Below are 23,141 nucleotides of genomic sequence, written 5' to 3' on the forward strand. Positions count from 1 at the left end.
CAACCAAAAAGTTGCTTAAGCAATTTTCAACAGTTTGTAATTGGCGGTGGAAACTGGCACAACCCTTTTGGGGAGCAACAGAATGCCAAGTATCATCAGTCATATCAGTCCTTAGCTTTGGCCCAGGTAACCTCACCGCTGAAAGTTTGTTCTAAGGTAATAGTTTTAAAAAGAAGACATGTGGAATTCATGGAGATGTTCACTAGCGTGGTTTATTATGCTGCAAAATTATAAACAACCTAGATGTCCAGTAAAAGAACAAGCAAGAAAATTATAGGCCTTACAGGAGGCAAGCACGGAAAGGGGCCGTGATTAACGCACGGTACCAACAGGAGGCAGCACCCCTTTGCCTGAGGAGCGTAACTGCATCTAATTAAGGATACCTACACCAGAACCGGGAGGGAGCTGGAAAATGTACTTCACCGTTCGGTTGGTGAAATGGAGGAGGAATGTTTCTACTACTGCTAATTAATGAGCTTACTCTAGGAAGACTCAGTAAAACCTCAAGTTGCGCGCCCCTCCTCGCGGACCCGCAGCTCTCCCAGGCCGGGTCCGGGCTGCGGCTGCGGCTGCGCACTGCGGACCCTCTGCCGGCGGCGGGGGCCACGGCGCAGACCGCACCGGAAGCGCCGGGCCGGCCCGCCGGAGCTGAGATAGGGACGCCAGTGGCCGGACTCGCCCGGCTCGGCGGGGCGCACCGCAGGCGGAGGCGGGGCCGAGGCGAGGAGGCGGGGCTGGGGTGGCGCGGAGGCGCGGCGAGGCTGTCCCCGCCCCGCACGCCGCTCTGCCCGGCGGCCTCCAGCGTGGGGAACCGGCGCCGGCGGCCTGGCCTCTGTGGGAGCGATTGGTGGGCGGACGCCCGCCTTCGCCTGCGTCGCTGCCTCCGCGCGGGCCGCCCTACCCGGGGATGTGAGGGGCGCAGCTCGGCCGGCGGGGCCCAGAGCGGCGCGGAAGCCGGCCGCAGACGGTAACGCGCTGGGCGGGCGCGGGCAGGGCTCCGGTTGCCCCGGCCGAGGCCGGGCTTGAGCGGCAGGAGCGCGTGCGGCGCTTTGGAGTCGGAGGCGGCCCGAGCTCCCGCACGGGTCAGTTGCCGTTGCGGTCCCGGGGCCCGGCAGAGCCGGGGAGGGTCGAGGGCCGGGAGGGGGCTGGGCCGGCGAGCGGGCGAGTAGCCGAAGACCCGGCGGCAGGTGCCGGCCCCCCTCTGAGATCCAACTCTCTCTCCCCAGCTCCACCTACTTTGGCCTGGACTCAGCCTCCCAGGGCTAAAAATATTGCCCGGAGGCTCCTGAGCGGAATAAGATCGCGCTAAATAGGGCACAACGCTGCAGAGGCGACAGAGCTCCTCAGCCCGAGGGCTGGAGGAAGACTCCTGAGCTGCCGCTCCCGCCGCCGCTCAGCCGGCAGCTAGCTGTCTCCCTCCGCCCAGCAGGCAAGTGCGGGCCGCGGGCGGTGGCGGAGGACACTGATTCTCTGAAGTTGCCCCACAGCCGAGCAGCTGTGCCTAGCTTCTCCCTACCCAGGTTATCTTTGACATCAATCACTGGTGGCTTCCGGGGGGTCCCCTAAATGTTCTGTAAGCAGAAGCTGAAAGTTACCCACTGCAGGAGTCAGAGCTAACAGGGAGAGGACTCTTTATGTTAGAAACATAAGCTGTGGCTTCTTTTTTTATTCATTCTGCATTTCTGAATAAGAGACCAGCTGTGCCAGTCACTGTTTCTGGTGAGTACCAGTCTGATGCAAGCGGGCAGGGAGAAAGGCTTTCTTGTTAGTCTCTTGGGGCTTTGTCTATATTCTTTAAATCAAAATAGATACCAGTATATTCCTCTGAAATTAGAGGCACATGGCCAGGGAGCTTGGACACCCACGTCCTTTAACTGGCTGTGTCTTTCTTGTAGGCAAGCTCTGTGGGCAGCTGGTTATAATCAGGAAGTTGTATGGCGAACTCAGGAGTCACAGCTGGGAAGTTTTGTTTTCCGGGCGTGTTTTTTAATAGCATCTGCCTGGGAGAGAGCATCATCTCCACCCTAGGGGCAAAGCTGCTACCAGGACCAGGCAGGACCGGCCTCACATGTGCCTCTTACTAGTGCTTTCTGTGTCTCAGCCAAGAGAATACGATCCAGGTTGGGTCAGGATCCGTAGCCAGTGTCGGGATTCGGTGCTTAGAAGCTTTCTTTTCTTTGGTGTTCTTCGGGAGCAGCCCTCAGGAACTCCTTGGGGCATTTGGTGGAAAGGCCACCAAAGGGATTTTTGCCTGCTGGAGCTACATGTGGTGTCCCTCCGGCCAGGTGTGTGTGGAGGCCAGTATGAAGCTGAAAAAGCAGGTGACAGTGTGTGGGGCTGCCATCTTCTGTGTGGCTGTCTTCTCACTCTACCTCATGCTGGATCGAGTGCAGCATGATCCCACCCGACACCAGAACGGTGGGAACTTCCCCCGGGTGAGTCATGCCTGATTGCTGATCTCTTCATACACAAATCATCTGGGATCGGGTTATTGCCCCAGCTGGAGAGTCATGTCAGCCCAGGGCAAGAACGTTCCTTCCCAATAGGCAGATTTTCTAGAAACTCAAAGCTGAAAGCAGTGATGGCAAAAAGAAAGGAGGGAGGGAAAATGGCAATATGTACTGCTGCTCTGTCCGCCTGAATTATTGGCAGACATTGCTAATGGATTGCAGCATCCCTTCCCACTAAGCCCCAGTGCAGTCCTTGTCAGCACAATGCTCCTGAGAGGCAACGCCGATTGTTGAGAATAGGCATGGGAGGTGAAATCTTTGCCATCCATAAGCTAGAGAGTGAGGGTACTCCCAACCCAAGTGGACTGCAGTCTTCAGTAGTGATTCACACCTCTTCCCTTATCTGACCAGAGCAATCCAGCCCTGTAGGCTCATGGTCCTGCCTTTGGCTGGGGAGGGAAGGATCATAGTCAGGCCTCAGGTGGTGGGCCCCATGCAGAGATCCTTCTTGTGACATAAGGAGCTGGGAGTGATTGCTTTTTGGTTTTTTTGGCAGAGTCAAATTTCTGTGCTGCAGAACCGCATTGAACAGCTGGAGCAGCTGTTGGAGGAGAATCATGAGATCATCAGCCACATCAAGGACTCTGTGCTGGAGCTGACGGCCAACGTGGAGGGCCCACCTGCCCTGCTGCCATACTATATGTCCAATGGCTCCTGGGTGGTGCCACCAGAGCCCCGACCCAGCTTCTTCTCCATCTCCCCTCAAGACTGCCAGTTTGCTTTGGGGGTCCGGGGCCAGAAGCCAGAGCTGCAGGTAAGAGTCAGAGCTGGCAGGGACCCACAGTGGCCATGGCTGGGGCACTGAGCTGCTCTCCTGCCTGGCAGATGCTGACTGTATCAGAGGAGTTACCATTTGACAACGTGGATGGCGGCGTGTGGAAGCAAGGCTTTGACATCTCTTATAGCCCGCACGACTGGGACACCGAAGACCTGCAGGTGTTTGTGGTCCCTCACTCTCACAATGACCCAGGTGAGGGCCCAGCAGACCCTGGGAGCCAGGGTGTGGAGTGGGCTTTCTTTTTTACTTTTTTTAATTTTTGTTGGAGTATAGTTGATTTAAAATGTTGTATTAGTTTCTGCTATACAGCAAAGTGAATCAGTTATACGTACACACATATACATTCTCTTTTAGATTCTTTTCCCATATAGGTGTTCTCAGAGTATTGAGTAGAGTTCCGTGTGCTGTACAGCAGGTCCTTATTAGTTATCTGTTTTATGTATGGTAGTGTGTATATGTCAGTCCCAATCTCCCAATTTATCCCTCCCCCCTCTCCCCCCTGGTAACCATAAGTTTGTTTTCTATATCTGTGACTCTATTTCAGTTTTGTAAGTAAGTTCATTTGTACCATTTTTTTAGATTCCACATGTAAGTGATATCATATGGTATTTGTCTTTCTCTGTCTGACTTACTTCACTCAGTATGACAATCTCTAGGTCCATCCAAGTTGCTGCAAATGGGATTTCTTTTTATGGCTGAGTAATATTCCTTTGTATATATGTACCACATCTTCTTTATCCACTCCTCTGCTGATGGACATTTAGGTTGCTTCCATGTCTTGGCTATTGTGAATAGTGCTGCAGTGAACATTGGGGTGCATGTATCTTTTTGAATTATGGTTTTCCCCGGATATATGCCTGGGAGTGGGATTGCTGGATCATATGGTAGTTCTATATTTAGTGTGGTTTTTTTTGCGGTACGTGGGCCTCTCACTGTTGTGGCCTCTCTCGTGGGGCACAGGCTCCGGACGCGTAGGCTCAGCGGCCATGGCTCACGGGCCCAGCCGCTCCGTGGTATGTGGGATCTCCCCAGACCGGGGCATGAACCCGCGTCCCCTGCATCGGCAGGCAGACTCCCAACCACTGCGCCACCAGGGAAGCCCTATATTTAGTTTTTTAAGGAACCTCCATACTGTTCTCCATAATGGTTGTACCAGTTTACATTCCCACTAACAGTGTAGGAGAATTCCCTTTTCTCCACACTCTCTCCAGCATTTATTATTTGTAGATTTTTTTGATGATGGCCATTCTTACCGGTGTGAGGTGTTACCTCATTGTAGTTTTGATTTGCGTTTCTCTACTAATTAACGATGTCCAGCATCTTTCATGTGCTTTTGGGCCATCTGTATGTCTTCTTTGGAGAAATGGCTATTTAGGTCTTCCGCCCATTTTTTCATTGGGTTCTTTTTTGATATTGAGCTCCATGAGCTGTTTGTATATTTTGGAGATTAATCCTTTGTCCGTTGCTTCATTTGCAAATATTTTCTCCCATTCTGAGGGTTGTCTTTTCGTCTTGTTTATGGTTTCCTTTGCTGTGCAAAAGCTTTTAAGTTTAATTAGGTCCCATTTGTTTATTTTTACTTTCATTACTCTAAGAGGTGGATCAAAAAAGATATTGTTGTGATTTATGTCAGAGTGTTCTGCCTATGTTTTACTCTAAGAGTTTTATAGTATCCAGCCTTACATTTAGGTCTTTAATCCATTTTGAGTTTATTTTTGTGTATGGTATCAGAGAGTGTTTTAATTTCATTCTTTTACATGTAGTTGTCCAGTTTTCCCAGCACCACTTATTGAAGAGACTGTCTTTTCTCCATTGTATATTCTTGCTTCCTTTGTCGTAGATTAGTTGACCATAGGTACATGGGTTTATCTTCGGACTTTCTATCCTGTTTTATTGATCTATATTTCTGGTTTTGTGCCAGTGCCATACTGTTTTGATTACTGTAGCTTGTAATATAGTCAGAAGTCAGGGAGCCCGATTCCTCCAGGTCTGTTTTTCTTAAGATTGCTTTGTCTGGGGTGGGCTTCCTGATGGCAAAGGTAAGGGAGGGACAGTTGAAGAAGATGGTGGCATCCTCAGGGGACCCTATGTTGGCTTCCCAGGCTGGCTCAAGACCTTTGACAAGTACTACACAGAGCAGACACAGCACATTCTCAACAACATGGTGTCCAAGCTGCAAGAGGACCCCCGGCGGCGCTTCATCTGGGCGGAAGTCTCCTTCTTCGCCAAGTGGTGGGACAACATCAATGCCCAAAAGAGAGCAGCAGTCCGAAGGCCAGTGCCAGTTGGGGAGGCAGGAGGGCTATTCTCTGGGCCCTAGGATGGGTGTGAAGTCCTCTCCTGGAGCTGCAGGTGCCAAGGTGTCAGGGAGAGGCAGGGGGAACCTTGGCAGAGATGAGGAGTGATGGTAGAGGGGCCAGGAATGAGAAGGAAAGAACTGATTTGAGGGTCACTAGTGTTAGGAGAAATCAAAGTAGTGTGAGCACAGGGAAGAGAAAGCATAGGGCCTGGCCTCTGGAAGCGCAGACAGAGATCCAGGAATAAGCAGAGCCAGGACAGCATGGAGGTTGGCTGGAGAGAGAGGAGGGCGCATGTCTGTTGTCTTGGTCCTGGGTTTGGGTGAACTGGCTCAGTGAGGCCAGTACACACAGGTCCCGGCATCTGGTTGGCAGGACTGAGCAGAGGGTCTCTGCCCCAGGCTGAGTGTGAGTCCTTAACTCCAGGCTCGTGGGAAACGGGCAGCTGGAAATTGCAACAGGAGGCTGGGTAATGCCGGATGAGGCCAACTCCCACTACTTTGCATTGATTGACCAGCTCATTGAGGGACACCAGTGGCTGGAGAAAAACCTCGGTGAGTCCGGGCTCAGCAGTGGGAGTCTGTCCCCATAGCTGGGCCCAGAGGACAGCAGGGGGCTCTAAGGCACAAGGATTGGCAGGCAGTGCTTCTTTTCTAGGCTAGTTCCACCAGCGTGGGTGTGGTGTGATGGCAAGACGGGATCTGGGACCCCTGTGCCGGGAGACCAGGCCCTGAGGCATTCAGGCCTCTGGCTTCCATGCCCCTGCCCAGGTGCAACCCCGCGCTCAGGCTGGGCAGTGGACCCCTTTGGATACAGCCCCACCATGCCTTACCTGCTGCGCCGTGCCAACCTGACCAGCATGCTGATTCAGAGGGTACATTATGCTATCAAGAAGCACTTTGCTGCCACCCACAGCCTGGAGTTCATGTGGAGGCAGACCTGGGGTAAGGCCAGGTTGGGTGGAGGGGGGTCACAGCAGTGGTTCCCACTGGGAAAGGGCAGGGATATCAGAAATAAGACCCATCTGTCCTTTAGAGCAGACCAACAAACACTGGTGCAGACCGTCAGAAACTCTCTCCTTCAGGTTAGGTGGGGATCACATTGATCTCTGGCCTCTGTGGAGCCTGCTGTCTGTCTCCTGGAGGAGCTGTGGGCTCTAGAGCCCTCCCTGTGTCCTGACCATTGGCCTGCATGTCCTCTGCAGCCTTAAGTCTAGTTCACGCCTTTAGCTGGAGCAGATCCCCTCCCACCCCCAGCATCCCTGTGCCCAGCTCCAGGGGCTGACTGCTTGGTGTGTTTTCTATAGATTCGGACTCCAGCACAGACATCTTCTGCCACATGATGCCTTTCTACAGCTATGACGTCCCCCATACATGTGGCCCGGATCCCAAGATCTGCTGCCAGTTTGATTTCAAGCGCTTGCCCGGGGGGCGCATCAACTGCCCTTGGAAGGTGCCACCCCGGGCTATCACAGAGACAAATGTGGCCGAGAGGTACTTGCTCCCAGACCTGGACTAGGTGTGGTGGTGTCATTTTCACTCTGCAGAGGAGTCAGGAGACCTGGCTTCTGGTCTGGGCTCTGCTGCACGGGGGCTTCGGGTTCCACATTCATAAAATGGAGGTGGGCTCGGTTGGTGAGTTCAGGCCCACAGCCCTTGCAGTGACAGTTCCTTTACTGTGTTTTCCTGGAAAACTAGAGTGAGTGGCTCTAAGGAACCACCTTTTCCAGAATGGTTTTATTTTCCCAAATGAGTATGTTTTCCAGTGTCCTAACAAACTGTCGGAGTCAGTGGACTGACTGAGGCAAGTAATTCTCAGATTAGATCCAGTGCCTTACAACCTTCAGTCTGGTATGCCTACATTAAGCTCAGGCCTCCTGCCTTGGCTTGAAGTCACGCGGGATCCTCAGTGCTCTGTGCACCCAGAATCCCATTCAGAGGCACATTCTGTCCTGCCCAACAGCCTCCAGCCTCTGAGAAAACAGACCTGTTCCCTTTGAGAGAATCCTTAGGGACCCCAAAAGATGTTGCTGAAATTAGCTCCCCTGGGAAAAGGTGGATTAAGAGAGAGCTAAACAATTATTTAGCCAGAACTGGACTGGCCTTAAGAATATAACAAGTTGACGGGTTTTCATGTTGCAATCCTCCGATTTCCATGATGTCCAAGAGGTGAAACATGTGACCAGAAGGAAAAGAAAGTGGTCTTTTGTTTCCAGAATCCAGAAATCTAAATGCTGATTCCAAGCAAGAATCTAGGGCTTTTAAGGCATGCTTTTTCTGAAAGCAGCAGCTGTGATCTACAGATGCCAGGCCAGGTTTACAGAGAGCAAGTCATGGGAGATAACCTCATTTTCTCCTTTAAATTTATTTATTTTATTTTTGGCTGTGTTGGGTCTTCCGTGCTGTGCGCGGGCTTTTCTCTGGTTGTGGTGAGCAGGGGCTACTCTTCGTTGCGGTGCACGGGCTTTTCACTGCGGTGGCTTCTCTTGTCACAGAGCACGGGCTCTAGGTGCGCAGGCTTCAGTAGTTGTGGCACGGGGGCTCAGTAGTTGTGGCTCACGGGCTCTAGAGCACAGGCTCAGTAGTTGTGGCGCACGGGCTTAGTTGCTCCGCGGCATGTGGGATCTTCCCGGACCAGGGATTGAACCCGTGTCCCCTGCATTGGCAGGTGGATTCTTAACCACTGCGCCACCAGGGAAGCTCTCGTTTTCTCCTTTAAAGGGCTTACAAGGATGATAAGTTAGGGGAAGGTGGTATTTGAGAAGTCCTTTCTTGAGAGCAAAATGGAACAGAACAAGCTGCACTAGCATGGCTAAGTACATTAGTGGCTGGTTGAACTGTAACACCCATAACATGCCAATTACCAGGCTGGTCTAAAAAGAGAAAGAGGCTTTAATGCCACAGGTCTCTGTTTTTCTGTTGATTACATTAATGACTTGGATGAAAAAGGAAATAATAAATGTTTATGTAGAACAGTGCCAGGCACTGTTCTAAGTGCTTAACAAATATTAATTCACTCAGTTCATTGTAATTCTCATAATACTATGGCAGTAGGTACTGATGTTTTTCTCATTTTATAGAAACTGAGGCCCAGAGAGGTTAAGTAAGTTGTCCAAGGTCACACAGCTAGTGCATACAGTGCTAGTGTTGGTGTAGTCCAATCCCCAAGTCCAGGCTCTTCAGTCCAGGGCTGTGCTGCATCACTAACTGGTGGCAAACAAAGCTGGAGTGTCAGAGTCAGGATCCCAAAAGATCTCAGTAGGTTGGGACGTGGGTTGAACCTAACCAGATAAGATTAGATAAATGTAAGGTTCTACCCTTAGCTTCAGCAGACAGAATAGGAAAGTTCAGGATGAGAAAATATCTTGCTGGGCCGCATGCACAGAAAACATGATCACTGATGTCAGCATGGTGGGGTGACAGTGGGGGCCGCCAGACATGCCTGTATAAGCACACACCGCTCCCACGGCAGCTCTGGCCAGACTAGGGGGTGTGGCCTGCCTCCCCCGAACTCCCATATTCAGCGCTGGGCCCCGCACTCTGGGATCCTGGCAGACGGGCTACTCAAGAGAACTGCTGGTGACTGGATTCTCAGCTGCTATGTAGGGACCAAATAGGGGGGCTGGGATTGCAGAGGCTGATGAGAAAGCGCAGGGGAATGCTTACACATCTTGGATATGTCTGAGAGACCATCATGGGGAAGAAGGACTGGTTTGTTCTTTGTGGTATCCAAGGGCAGAACTGGGGCCAGGGAATTGAAGCCATGCATCAGGAAGAACTCTCTAGTTGTTTGGAGAACACTGGGCTCCCTGGGACTGGGTTTCACCCCATGAGGTATCTACCCCCAAGCCGAGTGACTCTGTGACGAGGATGTATCAGAGGGCTCCTCTCAGGCTGGCTCTGCTGAGGATCCTATAATGTGAGACTCCATGTGGGGCCCGTCCCCCTTCCCACCTGCAGGGCAGGCCTGCTCCTGGACCAGTACAGGAAGAAGTCCCGGCTCTTCCGAAGCAACGTCCTCCTGGTGCCGCTGGGCGATGACTTCCGATATGACAAACCCCAGGAGTGGGATGCCCAGTTCTTCAACTACCAGCGGCTCTTCGACTTCCTTAACAGCAAGCCTGATCTCCACGTGCAGGTGTGAAGGGACACTCACCGGGGAGGGGGCCTCGGTGGTGCTGCAGCCCAGCCCTTCCTGTGAGGTTTCATGCTCCCCGATACTGCTCCAAAGCAGGGGTTCATTCCCAACTCTGGGCATGGTTTCCCTTTTATGTCACAGTTCTTCCCCAGGTTCCTCAGCTTCTTGAGGCCCAGAAGGTAGGACATGGTGACTACTCTCTGCATAGGCAAACATCCTTGCCCCTAGCCTCCACTGCAGTACTGGGGGGCCGCAATTCCCAGAAGACTCTGGAACTGATGGAAGCGGTTTTTGGTGGTCCCCACAGGCCCAGTTTGGCACCCTCTCCGACTATTTTGATGCTCTATACAAGAGGACAGGGGTGGAGCCAGGGGCCCAGCCTCCAGGGTTTCCTGTGCTAAGCGGGGATTTCTTCTCCTACGCGGACCGGGAGGACCATTACTGGACAGGCTATTACACTTCGCGGCCTTTCTACAAGAGCTTGGACCGTGTCCTGGAAGCGCACCTGCGGTGAGACCTGCCCCCACTTCCAGGCTGGAGGGATAGAGTAAGCCTTTGAGGTTTAAGGAGGGGCTGGATTGGCTCAAAAGGGACTAGAAGGGCATGGAGACCAAGACAAGTGGAGAAGGGGTGAAAGGAAGAGGAGTGGGCCTTGCAGAGTGAGGGTGGGCCCTAGGGAGCTGGATGGCAGGAGGCTGACTTCTCTCTCTGGGCAGGGGGGCAGAGATTCTGTACAGCCTGGCTGTGGCTCATGCCCGGCGCTCTGGAGTGGCCAGCCAGTACCCGCTCTCAAACTTCGCCCTTCTGACGGAAGCTCGGCGCACACTGGGACTCTTCCAGCACCACGACGCTATCACTGGCACTGCCAAGGAGGCAGTTGTTGTGGACTATGGGATCAGGTGGGAGCCCTCTCCTCTTCCCCATCAGCTCCATGCCTTGACCCGCTGTCCCAAAAGGGAGGATGCACCGGGCAGTAGTGGGCAGGCCTGCCAAGGGCTCGCCCTGTTGGCAGGTGGACAGTGTCTCGGTGGTCACCTCTCCCATGGTCCCTCTCCTGCCCGCCCTCCCAGGCTTCTGCGCTCCCTTGTCAACCTGAAGCAGGTGATCATTAACGCAGCTCACTATCTGGTGCTGGGGGACAAGAAAAGCTACCGCTTTGACCCTGAGTCACCCTTCCTGCAAATGGTGAGCCCCGCTCCTGCACCTGCTCAGGGGGACCCTCTGGTGTGCAGTCCTGTGCCGAGAACTGTGGTGCGAGGGCATTGTCCTTCTTTTCCTTCCCAGTCCTGGAGTGAAAGCTCTGTGCCTGGCGCAGCTGCTGGTCCCCACCTGGGACACGTTTGGGGGGTGGGGGGAGGCGAGACTCCGAGTCAGGCCAAGCCCCGTGATAGTTCTTTCTTCCCACCCACTTCATTTCAGGATGACACCCGCTTAAATCACGATGCCCTACCAGAGCGCACAGTGATCCAGCTGGATTCCTCACCCAGGTCAGCCGGGCTGGGCCAGGCGCAGAGGCAAAGCCCCTTCCTGGCTCTGGGCACCCTCCCACCCCCACCCTGCCGAACCACTGAGGGATTCTTGGCCTGGCCACTCTTCCTGCTTCCACTGCCCCCAGAGCAGTGGCCTCCTGGATGAGCCTACCTTCTGCTCACAGGTACGTGGTGCTGTTCAACCCACTGGAGCAGGAGCGGCTCAGCGTGGTGTCCCTTCTGGTCAGCTCACCCCGGGTGCGGGTCCTTACAGAGGAGGGTCAGCCCCTGGCTGTGCAGGTCAGCGCGCACTGGAGCTCTGCCACTGACATGGTCCCTGACGTCTACCAGGTGAGGCGGGGGCTTGGCAAGTGGGGCCCGGCCTCGGCCCTCTGTGCTGATCCTTGGCCTCTCCCCGGACCCTCACACTGCCCACGGACACTGGCTTCCCACCCTCCTGCTTGCAGCCCTCTTACTCCCCAGGTTGGGGACCAGAGTCTTGGGGAGGGGGGTTGCCCAGAGGACAGTCACTCCTGGGCTTTGAGTCTGTCCTTGAAAGGAAGGGGAAGTTTGGTATAGTATGATAACAGTAAAAATGGCAGTTATGCTGCCCCATCGTTTGTTCATTCAACAAATATTTATTGAAAGCTTAACGTGTGTTTACCATCTCATAGTTTTCCAAATATCATTTGAGACTCATGAAAGTCTGACGAGGGGCAAGTAACATCACCTGTGCTTTGGGCGGAGGGCACCGAGGCCCCAGTGGGTGCAGGGACTTGCTCAGCCTCTCAGGGCCAGAACCCCAGGCCTGCATCCAAGACTGACACCCATGCCGTGGCCCACGCTTCCTCACCCTTCCCGTGCCCGCAGGTGTCTGTGCCCGTCCGCCTGCCGGCTCTGGGCCTGGGCGTGCTGCAGCTGCAGCTGGGTCTGGACGGGCCCCGCACCCTGCCCTCCTCCGTGCGCGTCTACCTGCATGGGCGGCAGCTGTCCGTCAGCAGGCACGAGGCGTTCCCTCTACGCGTCATTGACTCTGGCACCAGCGACTTCGCCCTCAGCAACCGCTATATGCAGGTCTGGTTCTCAGGCCTCACCGGGCTCCTCAAGGTAAAGGGCCAGGGTCTGGGAGCCGGAGGAGGGCGCGCATGTCGGGGGGGTCGTGCAAGCTGCCTCCGGACCATGAGTGTGCTGCCACCTGACTAGTGGTGGACCCTGGAGCGGGCCGTCCGGGCCCTGAGCTGACAGCACAGGGAAGCAGGGCTGGGCTCCCTCCCGGGGGCGGGCCTGACACGTGGGCGTGGGGCCAGGGGTCAGGGCTGTGTCTCTCGGCAGAGCATCCGAAGGGTGGACGAGGAGCAGGAGCAGCGGGTGGGCATGGAGTTCCTCATCTATGGCACCCGCTCGTCCAAAGACAAGAGTGGAGCCTACCTCTTCCTGCCCGATGGCGAGGCCAAGGTAACTAGAGACACCTTGCAAACCCCAGCAGGCCCTGGAGGCCTCAGGAGCAGAGGGCAGGAAGAAGGGCACGGGCCTTCGTCCAGGGCGACCCTGCCTGCCAGGGTGCCTCGCCTGCACTGCCCCTGCGGGGGGTGGGAGACTGAGGAACGTTGCCTGGGAGCCTGGGCCCGGCTCGGCCAGGGGTCTCAGCCCAGAGCCTGCTGGGAACAAGTCCTCCTGCCTGACCGCAGGCCAGCATCTCCCTGCTTTGCTCTCTGTGCCGTGGGTTCAGCAGCCACCTGCTCTTTCCCCAGCCCTACGTCCCCAAGGACCCTCCTGTGCTGCGCATCACGGAAGGCCCTTTCTTCTCAGAGGTGGTGGCCTACTATGAGCACGTTCACCAGGTAGTCCGGCTTTATAACCTGCCAGGTGAGCCCTGCAGACAAGGAAGGTAGGGAAGGAGGTGCGGGCTCCGTGGGCTGTGATGTGCTCTTTCTTCTGCCTGTTGTCTAGTCATGCATCTGTTCCCAACAGACGTATCATTTGAGATGGGTCTGATTCTTAACTCTCTTGGAGTAGAGCTTGGCCAGAAATGCTGGGAATTGCCTGGGGCTTGGGCACAGCCTCTCCCAGCCCAGTCTCTCAGGCTGTGGCTCACGCCGCTCAGCCTCTCCCTTTGTCCTGTGCCCAGGGGTGGAGGGGCTGTCTCTGGACGTGTCATCCCTGGTGGACATCCGGGACTGCGTCAACAAGGAGCTGGCCCTGCGCCTCCACACAGACATTGACAGCCAGGGCACCTTCTTCACGGACCTCAATGGCTTTCAGGTGATGCCTCAGGCCTGGGGCCCCAGAGACCCCATGGAACAGAACTTGGACTGTGTTTACTGCCCGCATCACAGGCCCTGGCAGGTGATCTGCTCAGACAGAGCAGGAGGAATCGGAGGCAAGACTGATCGGGGCCCAAATGGTGCCCGGATTCTCTTGATCTGCTGGCCTTGCCCCCGCAGGTGCAGCCCCGGCGGTATCGGAAGAAGCTGCCCCTGCAGGCCAACTTCTACCCCATGCCGGTCATGGCCTGCCTCCAGGACGCACAGAGCCGCCTCACGCTGCACACTGCCCAGGCCCTGGGCGTCTCCAGCCTCCATGATGGTGAGGGGAGCAGGCGCTGTTCGGGGGGAGAGGGCAAGATCGAGAAGCCCATCCCCGCCACCGAGGCCCGTCCTCTCTGTGGGCCTCTCCATCTTTCCTGTCCATCAGTCACACACCAGCGGGAGATGAAAGGAAGGCAGACACATGCCGTCACCCTCTCCCCTGGTGGAGGCAGCTGTGGAGGTGACTGGGGGTGGGTGCCCTGTTGGATCCCCTCAAGAAGCATCAGGGTATTGAAGGGTGATTCTTAGCTGAGGTGTGCAGCCAACTTCTCGTGACAGGGATGGCAGTAGGGACAGTTGGAAAAGTGTAGTCAGTGTTATAATGAAATATTTAGCAAAGGAGAAAGATACGTTCTGCCTTCCTACCAATGGTCATTAAAAGAGGGAATGACAAAAAAAAAGAGAGAATGACATTCTTAAGAATCAAAACGAGGCTTCCCTGGTGGTGCAGTGGTTAAGAATCCGCCTGCCAATGCAGGGGACACGGGTTCGAGCCCCGGTCTGGGAAGATCCCACATGCCGCGGAGCAGCTAAGCCCGTGTGCCACAACTGCTGAGCCTGTGCTCTAGAGCCTGTGAGCCACGGCTACTGAGCCTGTGCTCTAGATCCCGTGAGCCACAAATACTGAAGCCTGTGTGCCACAACTACTGAAGCCCACGTGCCTGGAGCCCGTGCTCCCAACAAGAGAAGCCACCGCAATGAGAAGCCCGCGCACCGCAACAAAGAGTAGCAACTAGATGAAACCCACTCGATGCAACTAGAGAAAACCCATGCGCAGTAACGAACACCCAATGCAGCCAAACATAAATAAATTAAATAAATAAATTAAAAAAAAAAAGAATCAAAATGAGGACATGAGGAGACTGACCTGGAGCTGGTCACACTGGGCCAGCCCAGGTGGCTCCCATAGCCTCAGGGTAAAGTGAACAGTTTGCACTTTGGCCTCTGAGGCCTTCAGGTCGTCTGTCCTTGGGGCAGAGCCTTTGTGCAGGCCTGAGCCAAGAGTGCCCAGTCTAGGCTCTGCGGGGCCGGTGGCGAGCACAGTGGGGACCTGACTCCCTGCTGGAAGGCATGAGGCTCTGCTGCCCCTTTGCCCAATATCACTCTGGTTGTAAAACTCTTAACTCAGAGACCAGGGCATCCTCCCTTGGTCTCTGCCCTTCTGCAAAACAGTGCGCTAACAGGCGATTGTTTTACATGCAAGGGGTCCACTTTAGGATTTGGGGTGCCTTTCTGTGGTTGCTCAGGGTAAAGACTGAGGAACTACGTAAGTCAGAATCGGCTGGGGTGATGGGAGTGCAGATAGCGCCGTATGTATGGGCTTCTCTCAAGAGATTCTTGAAAAAAACCGATGCTGGGAAAAATCCTCATTCCAACATATGTCAGCTTTGAGTGAGTCCCTTCCCCAGGCATATTTTTATTTTATTTTATTTTTTAATTTGGCTGCGTTGGGTCTTCGTTGCTGCACACGGGCTTTCTCTAGCCGGGGCGAGTCGGGGCTACTCTTCGTCGCGGTGCACGGGCTTCTTATTGGGTGGCTTCTCTTGTTGCAGAGCATGGGCTCTAGGCATGCCAGTTTCAGTAGTTGTGGCACACGGGCTCAGTAGCCCCGCAGCCTGTGGGATCTTCCTGGACCAGGGCTCAAACCCGTGTCCCCTGCATTGGCAGGCAGATTCTTAACCACTGTGCCATGAGGAATGTCCCCTCAGACATATTTTTAAAAGAAAGGAAAGGTTGGGGACTTCCCTGGAGGTCCAGTGGTTAAGACTCCGTGCTTCCAATGCAGGGGGCGTGGGTTCAATTCCTGGTGGGGGAACTAAGATCCCACATGCTGTGTGCGGTGCAGCCAAAAACAAAAAAAGCAAAGGATCCTCTGCCATCTCTTGTCTGCAGGGCAACCCCAAATAACACCTAATCTGAGCCTCTGCCTGATATGCCATCTGGCTGTCCTCTTGCTCCCTCCTTTTGACAGACGCGGCAGGCAGACCTGGAGTCTGCCCCCACGTAGAACCAGGGCCGGAAGCGTGTGTTCCAGTCACAACAAAATCCGCCCCACCTGAGAAAACCTGCCCCGGGTCAGGGCCTCTGCAGCAGCTGCTGATGGCTGTTGTGTTTGCTGTTCACTTTGTTGTATGTGGCCAGCCTAGAGACGGTTCTCTGCCTGGGTACCCGGGCCAGCCCCGGCTCCTGAGCCGCGGAGCACAGGCAGTGAACTGCCAGGGTCACAGTCCTTCACTCAGCCCCTTCCAGCTCTAGGTTCCATGGTGGCTTTGTGCCCTGAGTGACTCAGCTTCCAGCCAGTTCCCTGGGCTCTTCCCTTGGGGCTTTGGTGGGCTGCTGCTTCCAGAGGTCGGTGTCTGCTTGGGGGTGAGACAGGCAGGCTGGGGGCTCACAGCTAACTTCCCTAGGCCAGCTGGAGGTGATCTTGGACCGGCGACTAATGCAGGACGACAACCGAGGCCTGGGCCAAGGGCTCAAGGACAACAAGAGAACCTGCAACCATTTCCGTCTCCTGTTGGAACGGCGAACCCTGGGCAGGGAGGTAAGTTCTGGGCCTCCCCCTAGGGAGCCAGGTCAGGCTAGGCCCCGTGGGTGGCCCTGGGGTTCCAGCCTAGGGCTTGGGGAGCATACTAGAGGTGGGCAAGGGTAGCAAGAGTAGGGCCTGATTCCTGGGTTGGCGGGGAAGCAAGTCTGATGCTTTGCTGCTCCATCTCATGCAGCCTGGCACCTCCCTTTCCACGGCACCCTGTCGCCTGTGCCCTCCTTGTGCTCATCTCCCACCTTCCCACCCCCGCCCCTGTGTCCTCTAACCTGCTCTGCTCCTGCCCTGCTCATCTCATGGCTTTCTTTGCCCCCACCAGCCTGGCTTTTTCTCCAAACTGGCAGCCATGTTTAGGGGCTTGATCTTTCACAGCAGCAGGAGCGGGCACCGAGAGGTAAGGGCCAGCGATGGGGTGTTGAACTAGTGTTAGTTACTTGTAGCTGGAGTTGGAGCTGGCGGATGGCAGAGCCCACTGCTCCATCTCCCTGTCTGGGGCTCAGTCACTCACTCATCAAATAGCTGCTGGGCACCCGCTATGCTGTAAGGACTGAGAGGGCCGCAAATGCATAAGATACTGCCTCAGAGCTCTAGGAATTGACTTGTGAGTATGGGTGGGGGCCAAGTTATGTGTGTGAAAATGCAAGGTCGAAAAGAGGTATGTCCACTGGTCCTGAGGAGTGAGAGAACATCGTGGGCCAAGGGGATCAAGGACAGCTTCCTGGAGGAGATGTCATCCACGCACGTCTTTGATGAATGGGGGTCTGCCCTACACACTTGAACCGAGGCACAGGGTGGGAGGCAGGAAGGAACGTGAATGGGAAGAGCCATGAGTTCACTCAGCTAGACCAGAGCCGCCTGTGCAGTGTGATAGCCACTAGCCACCTGTGGCCACTTAAACGTATTAAGACAAAACACAATAACCAATTTGATTCTTCATTCAAACTGGCCACATTTCAAGTGGCTCAGTGGCCACAAGTGGTTAGTAGCTGCTGTGCTAGTGCAGATATAGCATATTTCCCTGATTGCAGAAAGTTCTAGTGGCCAGTGCTGGGCTGCCAAGGGGGTAGGTTGGGGCAGACTGTAGTGGGCCTTCAGTGCCTGGCGAAGAGTCTGGACTTCCTCCTGGAGGCCAGTGAGGGATCTGAGCTGGGAGAACACTGTTGGGACTTTGCCCTAAGCATGTCACTCCCACAGCAGGGACTCAGGGGGATCTTCAGGGAGACCGGAGGCAGGGGTGACAGCTTAAAGGCTGTTCAAGCAGGACATTTTGGTGGCTTGAAATGAGCCACAGGAGGGAGAAGCCAGCGATGGGCGTGAGGACGCTGCCGAGGTGGGAACGGAGATCGTGGCTGAGGGAAGTGCGAGATTCTGGACAGTAGGAAGGCGGGTGGTGCTAAGAGCAGAAATCCAGAATATGGAAGAGTAGCCGCCGTGGAGGAAAGTCCAGCTTAGGCCTGTGAGTGTGACGTCTAGGTCAGCCATCTAAGGAGTAGTCCTCAGTCAGCACAGCTGTGGGGACTGCTGGGCCCGAGCATCAGGGCTGGTGCTGTGGAGACGGGGTCGAGCTTGAAGCTGCAGGGTTGCCCCAGAGACTTTCTCCATCAGAGGCCCATCCTCCATGGTGAAGCATCCGTCTGTCTGTCTTCCCTTCTTCTCACTGCACTGAGAATCTCTATGTGACAGGAGATGTTGCTGATGGGAGTGTGTGACTCACGATGGTGTTGTGGGAGCAGAAAGCCTCCATAGTTAGAGGAGCGCTGGCCTGGTGAGGTAGCCCTTCCTAAGCTGTGTGAGGTGGGAAGTGACCGCATTTGAAGAGTCCTGGAGTCAGGCACCCCTTGTATCCAGACACATCAGGGAAGCTCTCTCCAAAGAAACCGACCTGGACGTGCTGTTACCCTCCTGCTCCCCCCGCTCCCCTTCCTCACCCACGTCTCGGGCCAATCTTCCAGGTCCAAGATGGCCCCTCTACCAGCTACCCGTCCCTCCTCAGTCACCTGACTTCCATGTACCTGAACACCCCTGTGCTCGCCCTGCCCGTGGCCAAGAGGCAGCCCCCAGGCCCTGCTCTGTGCTCATTTCGTCCTCTGGCCTCCTCTCTGCCCTGTGACTTCCACTTGCTCAACCTGCGGACGCTCCAGGCAGAGGTGAGTGTCCCGCTCAGTGCTGACCCTCGGGGCGGACCCTGCCCTCCTTGCCCAGACTCCTCCCCATCCCAGCCCTGCCTGCCGGGCAGAGGCGCTGCTACACCTGTGAGCCCTGCAGAGACCCCCCCCCTCCCCGCTGCCCTGTGGTCTGTCACCAGGATGATAGCTTGCCCTCAGCCGAAACTGCGCTCCTCTTACATCGCAAGGGTTTTGACTGTGGCCTCGAGGCCAAGAACTTGGGCTTCAACTGCACCACAAGCCAAGGCAAGGTGAGCAGGGCCCAGGTGCGGGAAGGGAGAGGAGGGCAGGGAAACAGAGCACTGGGGATGGCAAGCTAAGAGCTTGGTGAGGCGGCAGTGAGGCTGGGCAGCAAGGGGGGAGGTGGCATGGTTATTCTGGGGCTTTACGGAGAGCAAGGGAGAAGCTGTTGACATGTGTTTTCAAAGCCTCTGAGGCCTGGCAGCGGCCAGTTCCAGACAAGGTGTCCAGGTGGAGAACTTCTGTTTCATGTGTATGGACCTCTATCAAACAAATGGAAACACCAGGAGTTAAAAACTAAAAGCCATCATACGCTGTCCATTGTTTAAGCCAGCAAAGGCTGGCACTGATAAATGCCTCCGTGTGCTGGGCACCAGTGATTCAGAAGTGAATCAAGACATGATCCCTGCTGGGAGTTCCCTGGCGGTCCAGTGGTTAGGACTCAGTGATTTCACTGCCTTGGGCCAGGTTCAATCCCTGGTCGGGGAACTAGGATCCCGTAAACCGCATGGCACGGCCAAAAAAAAAAAAAAAGACATGGTCCCTCTCCTCAAAGAGCTCACAGCTCAGTGCAGCAGTTCCTACCCTAAGGTCTGTGGACAGGCTTCAAGGTTGCACAGGCTCACCTGTGTATGTAGGCACCTTGCTGCGGAGAGGCCCATAGCTTCTGTGAGATTCATACAAGTTATATAGAGGAAGAGCAGCAGCATCTGGTGTGTCAGCCCCCAGCACTGCCCTGCGCCTTCTCTCCTCCCCACAGGTGGCCCTGGGGAGCCTCTTCCGTGGCTTGGATGTGGTTTTCCTGCAGCCAACCTCCTTGACATTGCTGTACCCCCTGGCCTCGCCCTCCAACAGCACTGACATCTATTTGGAGCCCATGGAGATCGCCACCTTTCGCCTCCGCCTGGGCTAAGGCTTCTTGTGGCCTGAAGAGAAAGTTCATCCACAGAGACGGCCTTTTCACATAAGATCGGGTTGGACATGCCACCCTGGGTCTCCTGTCCTGATCTACCTCTCAGAACTGTGACAGACTGGGCTCTGCCCTCATTTTCTCTTTATCGTTGCTTCTGTGTTAAGGGGCAACCCACAGCCCAGCGTTGGGTGGTTAGGGCAGGCGCCAGTGAGTTGTAGGAGAGAAGGCCCTTGGTCAGAGTGGGCGGTGCCAGCCTCTGCTTTGGGTTGTGCGTGTCCACCTAGTCGGGTGCAGGCTCAAGCACCCATCCTTTCCCCTGAATGGGATGGAGGAGAAGCAGGGGAGCCTGAGTGGGTAATAGCCCAGCGTCAGGGTCACAGTAGTCAAGAGCTGGCTCTCGGGGAGTCCTGTGGTTGTGTAAGGGCTACATGTCCTGGTGTGACAGGCAGGAACAGAGCGCTGCCAGGAGGAGGGGGCTGGGGACCTCGAGTTAGCAGTGGGGTGGAGGAGTAGCAGGAATCGCTGCTTTCTGTGACGGCTCCACTCTTAGTGCTCCCTGACCCTCACGCCCTGGCCAGGCGCTGCAGTGTGGCAGGAAGAACTCGTGAAGACTGTCATGACCGGAGCTCATGGGACACTTCAGGTACCAAAACCCCATCTCAGACTGGGCACTTGGTCTGTGTGTTGATTTGTGGAACGGTGGCAGAGGCCACCCTACTTGACTCCTCTTTGGTTCCTGCACTCTGTACACCACTGTCCCGAAGAACTGCTTCCCATCATGGGGGCGTTTGATCGGGCATATATCCTTTCCCTGGAAAGAAAGTGAAGCCTCCAGCTTGCGGTGGGCAACTCGAGAAAGCTTTCGTCATCATTCCCACAGTCAGCCCTGAAGCTTCGCCTTGGGCATCCTTCCACAGAAGTATCACTTCCTGGTGCGGGGACTAGGGAGATGCACACTAAGTTAGGAGGCACCGTGGCTGCTCATTAGCCTTCCCTGCAGCTGCGACTATTAGAAAAAAATTTATGATCGTCTCTAGAGATGCTGAAACGATATTCGGTAAAATTGAAAATCTATCCCTTATTAAGCTCTTAGTAAGTTAAGATTACAAAGAAACATCCTACCCTAGATAAAGGTGTCTCTATCTGAAACCAACAGTCAGTGGCCTTCTAAAGAGTCATATACCACCGGCATTCCCAGTAAAGTCAGAAATTAGTCAAGGACATACTATTATTCAGCTGTGTTCTGGCACTACTAAACCCCTGCAGTGTGGCAGATAAGAGAGATGAGGGAGGGTTACAGAACACCCGGCCTGTACAATCCAACAGGATCAGCTGAAGACCTTAACCGAGCAAACAAGGCACATCACGTTTCTATAAAGATTCTGGTTCTCTCCAGATCAGCTCATAAATTCAATGTATTCCAGTGAGATTGGATACTTTTTGGAATTTAATGGGTTCCAACGTTCATTTGGAAGAGTAAATGTGTGAGAATACCAAGAAAATTCTGAATGACGGTGAGTCTGGGACGGTGGTGCTCAGGTGGGTAAAAGACACTTGTCCTACGAGATTTCCCAGGGGACACTCGACCGACCATGAGTTCAGTCAGAGTGACCTGGAGTGGGATCAGACTGCTGGACCCAAAGGGAGAGCCTAGCATCAGACCCAGGTGTGAGGGGATTTGGTACAGGACCCAAGGAGTATTTTAAGTGGGAAAAAGATGGACTATTTAATAAAGAGTACTTTAAGATAACTGCCTATCTATTAAAGTAAGAGTTCTCTACCTCACAGTTTCCACAAAAATTAGCTCTAGAGAGAAAAAACAAAAAAATTACAGAATTACTGAGGAAAATATAGGATATTTTTATACCTTCGGTGTGGGAAGGTCTTTTCTAAACAACATGAAACCTAAAAGATATAATAAGGGAGAAGATAAACAGATTTTACCACCAAAAATATATTGAAAGTTTGCATATGATGGAAACCACCAAGGTTAAAACACAAATGACAGATTTGGGAGAAAATATTTGCAGCGCTTCAAAAATTGGTGAGTACAGTTACTTTAGGAGAATAGCTTGCTTTGGGCTCCTTGGAGCAAGTCACTGGGGCCTGCTAAGCAGCAACCTAAAGATTCAGCAGTGACCAGCTGAGTTCTTCCAGGTCATCCAAGGGCGTTGCTGCCAGCAGCAGGCCAGGGCACATGGAATCCTGTCTACATCATAGTGAAAGAATGAAGTTTATCAGTGTGAAGTGCTTAGCACAGTGCCTGGTACATATAAGAGCTCAGTAAATATGAAGTATCATATTAGTAAAGGATTCTAAGCGGTTACACTATAGCAGGCGTTATATGCAAGTATAATGTAATTTGTAATCAAATGATAAGGCAGAATCTGTGAACCCCCGAGGAAATTAGCAGAATAAAGGCTGTTCTCTCTGGAGGTCTTAGATGTGCAGTGAAGTTATTCATCTGCCAGGAACTGAAATGTTTACTCCTACACACTGGCCTTTTAGAACTCCATAAGGCAGCATTGCTCAAGGTGTGGTCCAGAATCACCAGAATTCCTTGTTGAAAGTCCAGCTTCCTGGCCTGCCCTGACTGGGGCTCCTCCTTCAGCCCGCAGGCTGAAATGGGCATCTGTGCGGCAGAGCCACGGATCCCAGAGACCGACCTGAAACAAGAGCAAAAACCAAAACCCTTCCTTAGTGCACGAGAGGAGAGACGGATTCCTTAGCAGAACCTATTGGACCAGTCTCTGGGAGGAGGGGCCAAAGAATCTGCATTCTTAACAAGCTCCCAGGTGAGTCTTCTGCACATGTAATTTGGAAAGGGGCCTACTATTTTAAGGCTAGCGGCAACCCTTTCCCACGGTGCTCTGGCCCTGAGGCCTCACAGTTCTGAGGGTTACATCAAAACCGGAACCGGATCCCTTATATGTACTTGAGAAAGTGTTTGCAGTTCAGGAAAGTGGATTACTTGTGCTTGATTGAAATTTTTTGAATATACTTTTCAGCTTCCATTTCTTAAAGGACACTCAGTTTTACAGTTATTTAGATCCCATTTGTTGCAAGTATTATTGTCTTATGAACTCTGATAACTGTACCATCTCCATTCTGACAGACTTCCCTTTATGGTATCAAGTAGGAAAAATGCACCTTTCCAGTCCAAAAATGTTTAAAAATTAAATTATGTGTATATGTAATTCAGTTTATAAAATGTGATGTGCAGAAAACTACAGCCTTTGTAGAGACCATAGGCTAAAGTGTTGGTCTGTTTCTTAGATCAATGCCTGGAGTTAAGAATATAAGTAAATTAACCTATAAACCATACTCTGGAATTGGAAAGAACTTAAAAATCATTGTGTCAATATAATTTGATAATCTGACACACACAATTTCTAATAAGCTATTTATGAGTGTTTCTTAAAAAAAAAAAAATCAACCAGGGACCTTAGGAGTAAGGGAGAACTCAGGCGGAAAGAGTGAGCCCAGGGGGCAGACACCCTTT

General features: G+C 53.8%; 1 protein-coding gene across 10 annotated transcripts in view; it reads left to right on the forward strand.

Annotated features, from left to right (window-relative positions):
- The first annotated feature begins 730 nt into the window (after positions 1 to 730).
- The window catches only part of MAN2A2 (mannosidase alpha class 2A member 2), a 28,773-nt gene continuing 6,362 nt past the window's right edge, over positions 731 to 23,141 (forward strand). Inside the window, exons 1-23 of one of the 10 annotated variants that reach the window (XR_009518417.1) lie at positions 731 to 1,082; positions 1,227 to 1,429; positions 2,286 to 2,435; positions 3,007 to 3,264; positions 3,336 to 3,480; positions 5,391 to 5,562; positions 6,012 to 6,139; positions 6,356 to 6,529; positions 6,892 to 7,078; positions 9,545 to 9,722; positions 10,030 to 10,232; positions 10,439 to 10,621; positions 10,793 to 10,907; positions 11,142 to 11,209; positions 11,377 to 11,542; positions 12,062 to 12,298; positions 12,524 to 12,646; positions 12,943 to 13,057; positions 13,320 to 13,777; positions 16,193 to 16,321; positions 18,274 to 18,468; positions 18,627 to 18,737; positions 19,487 to 22,434. Coding sequence is in view for 8 of the 10 variants with exons in the window: in XM_060005395.1 (XP_059861378.1) it covers positions 2,304 to 2,435; positions 3,007 to 3,264; positions 3,336 to 3,480; positions 5,391 to 5,562; positions 6,012 to 6,139; positions 6,356 to 6,529; positions 6,892 to 7,078; positions 9,545 to 9,722; positions 10,030 to 10,232; positions 10,439 to 10,621; positions 10,793 to 10,907; positions 11,142 to 11,209; positions 11,377 to 11,542; positions 12,062 to 12,298; positions 12,524 to 12,646; positions 12,943 to 13,057; positions 13,320 to 13,777; positions 16,193 to 16,321; positions 18,274 to 18,468; positions 18,627 to 18,737; positions 19,487 to 19,639 (3,630 nt within the window). In the remaining 2 variants the exon portion in view is untranslated. Of the gene's footprint in view, positions 1,083 to 1,226; positions 1,521 to 2,264; positions 2,436 to 3,006; positions 3,265 to 3,335; positions 3,481 to 5,390; positions 5,563 to 6,011; positions 6,140 to 6,355; positions 6,530 to 6,891; positions 7,079 to 9,544; positions 9,723 to 10,029; positions 10,233 to 10,438; positions 10,622 to 10,792; positions 10,908 to 11,141; positions 11,210 to 11,376; positions 11,543 to 12,061; positions 12,299 to 12,523; positions 12,647 to 12,942; positions 13,058 to 13,319; positions 14,170 to 16,187; positions 16,322 to 18,273; positions 18,469 to 18,626; positions 18,739 to 19,486; positions 22,954 to 23,141 lie in introns of those variants that run through there. The other 9 variants (XM_060005395.1, XM_060005394.1, XM_060005397.1 and 6 more) reach the window with 9 other exon arrangements.

This window comes from Delphinus delphis, chromosome 2 (assembly GCF_949987515.2).
Source record: "Delphinus delphis chromosome 2, mDelDel1.2, whole genome shotgun sequence".
In the NCBI taxonomy this organism is placed as follows: domain Eukaryota; kingdom Metazoa; phylum Chordata; class Mammalia; order Artiodactyla; family Delphinidae; genus Delphinus; species Delphinus delphis.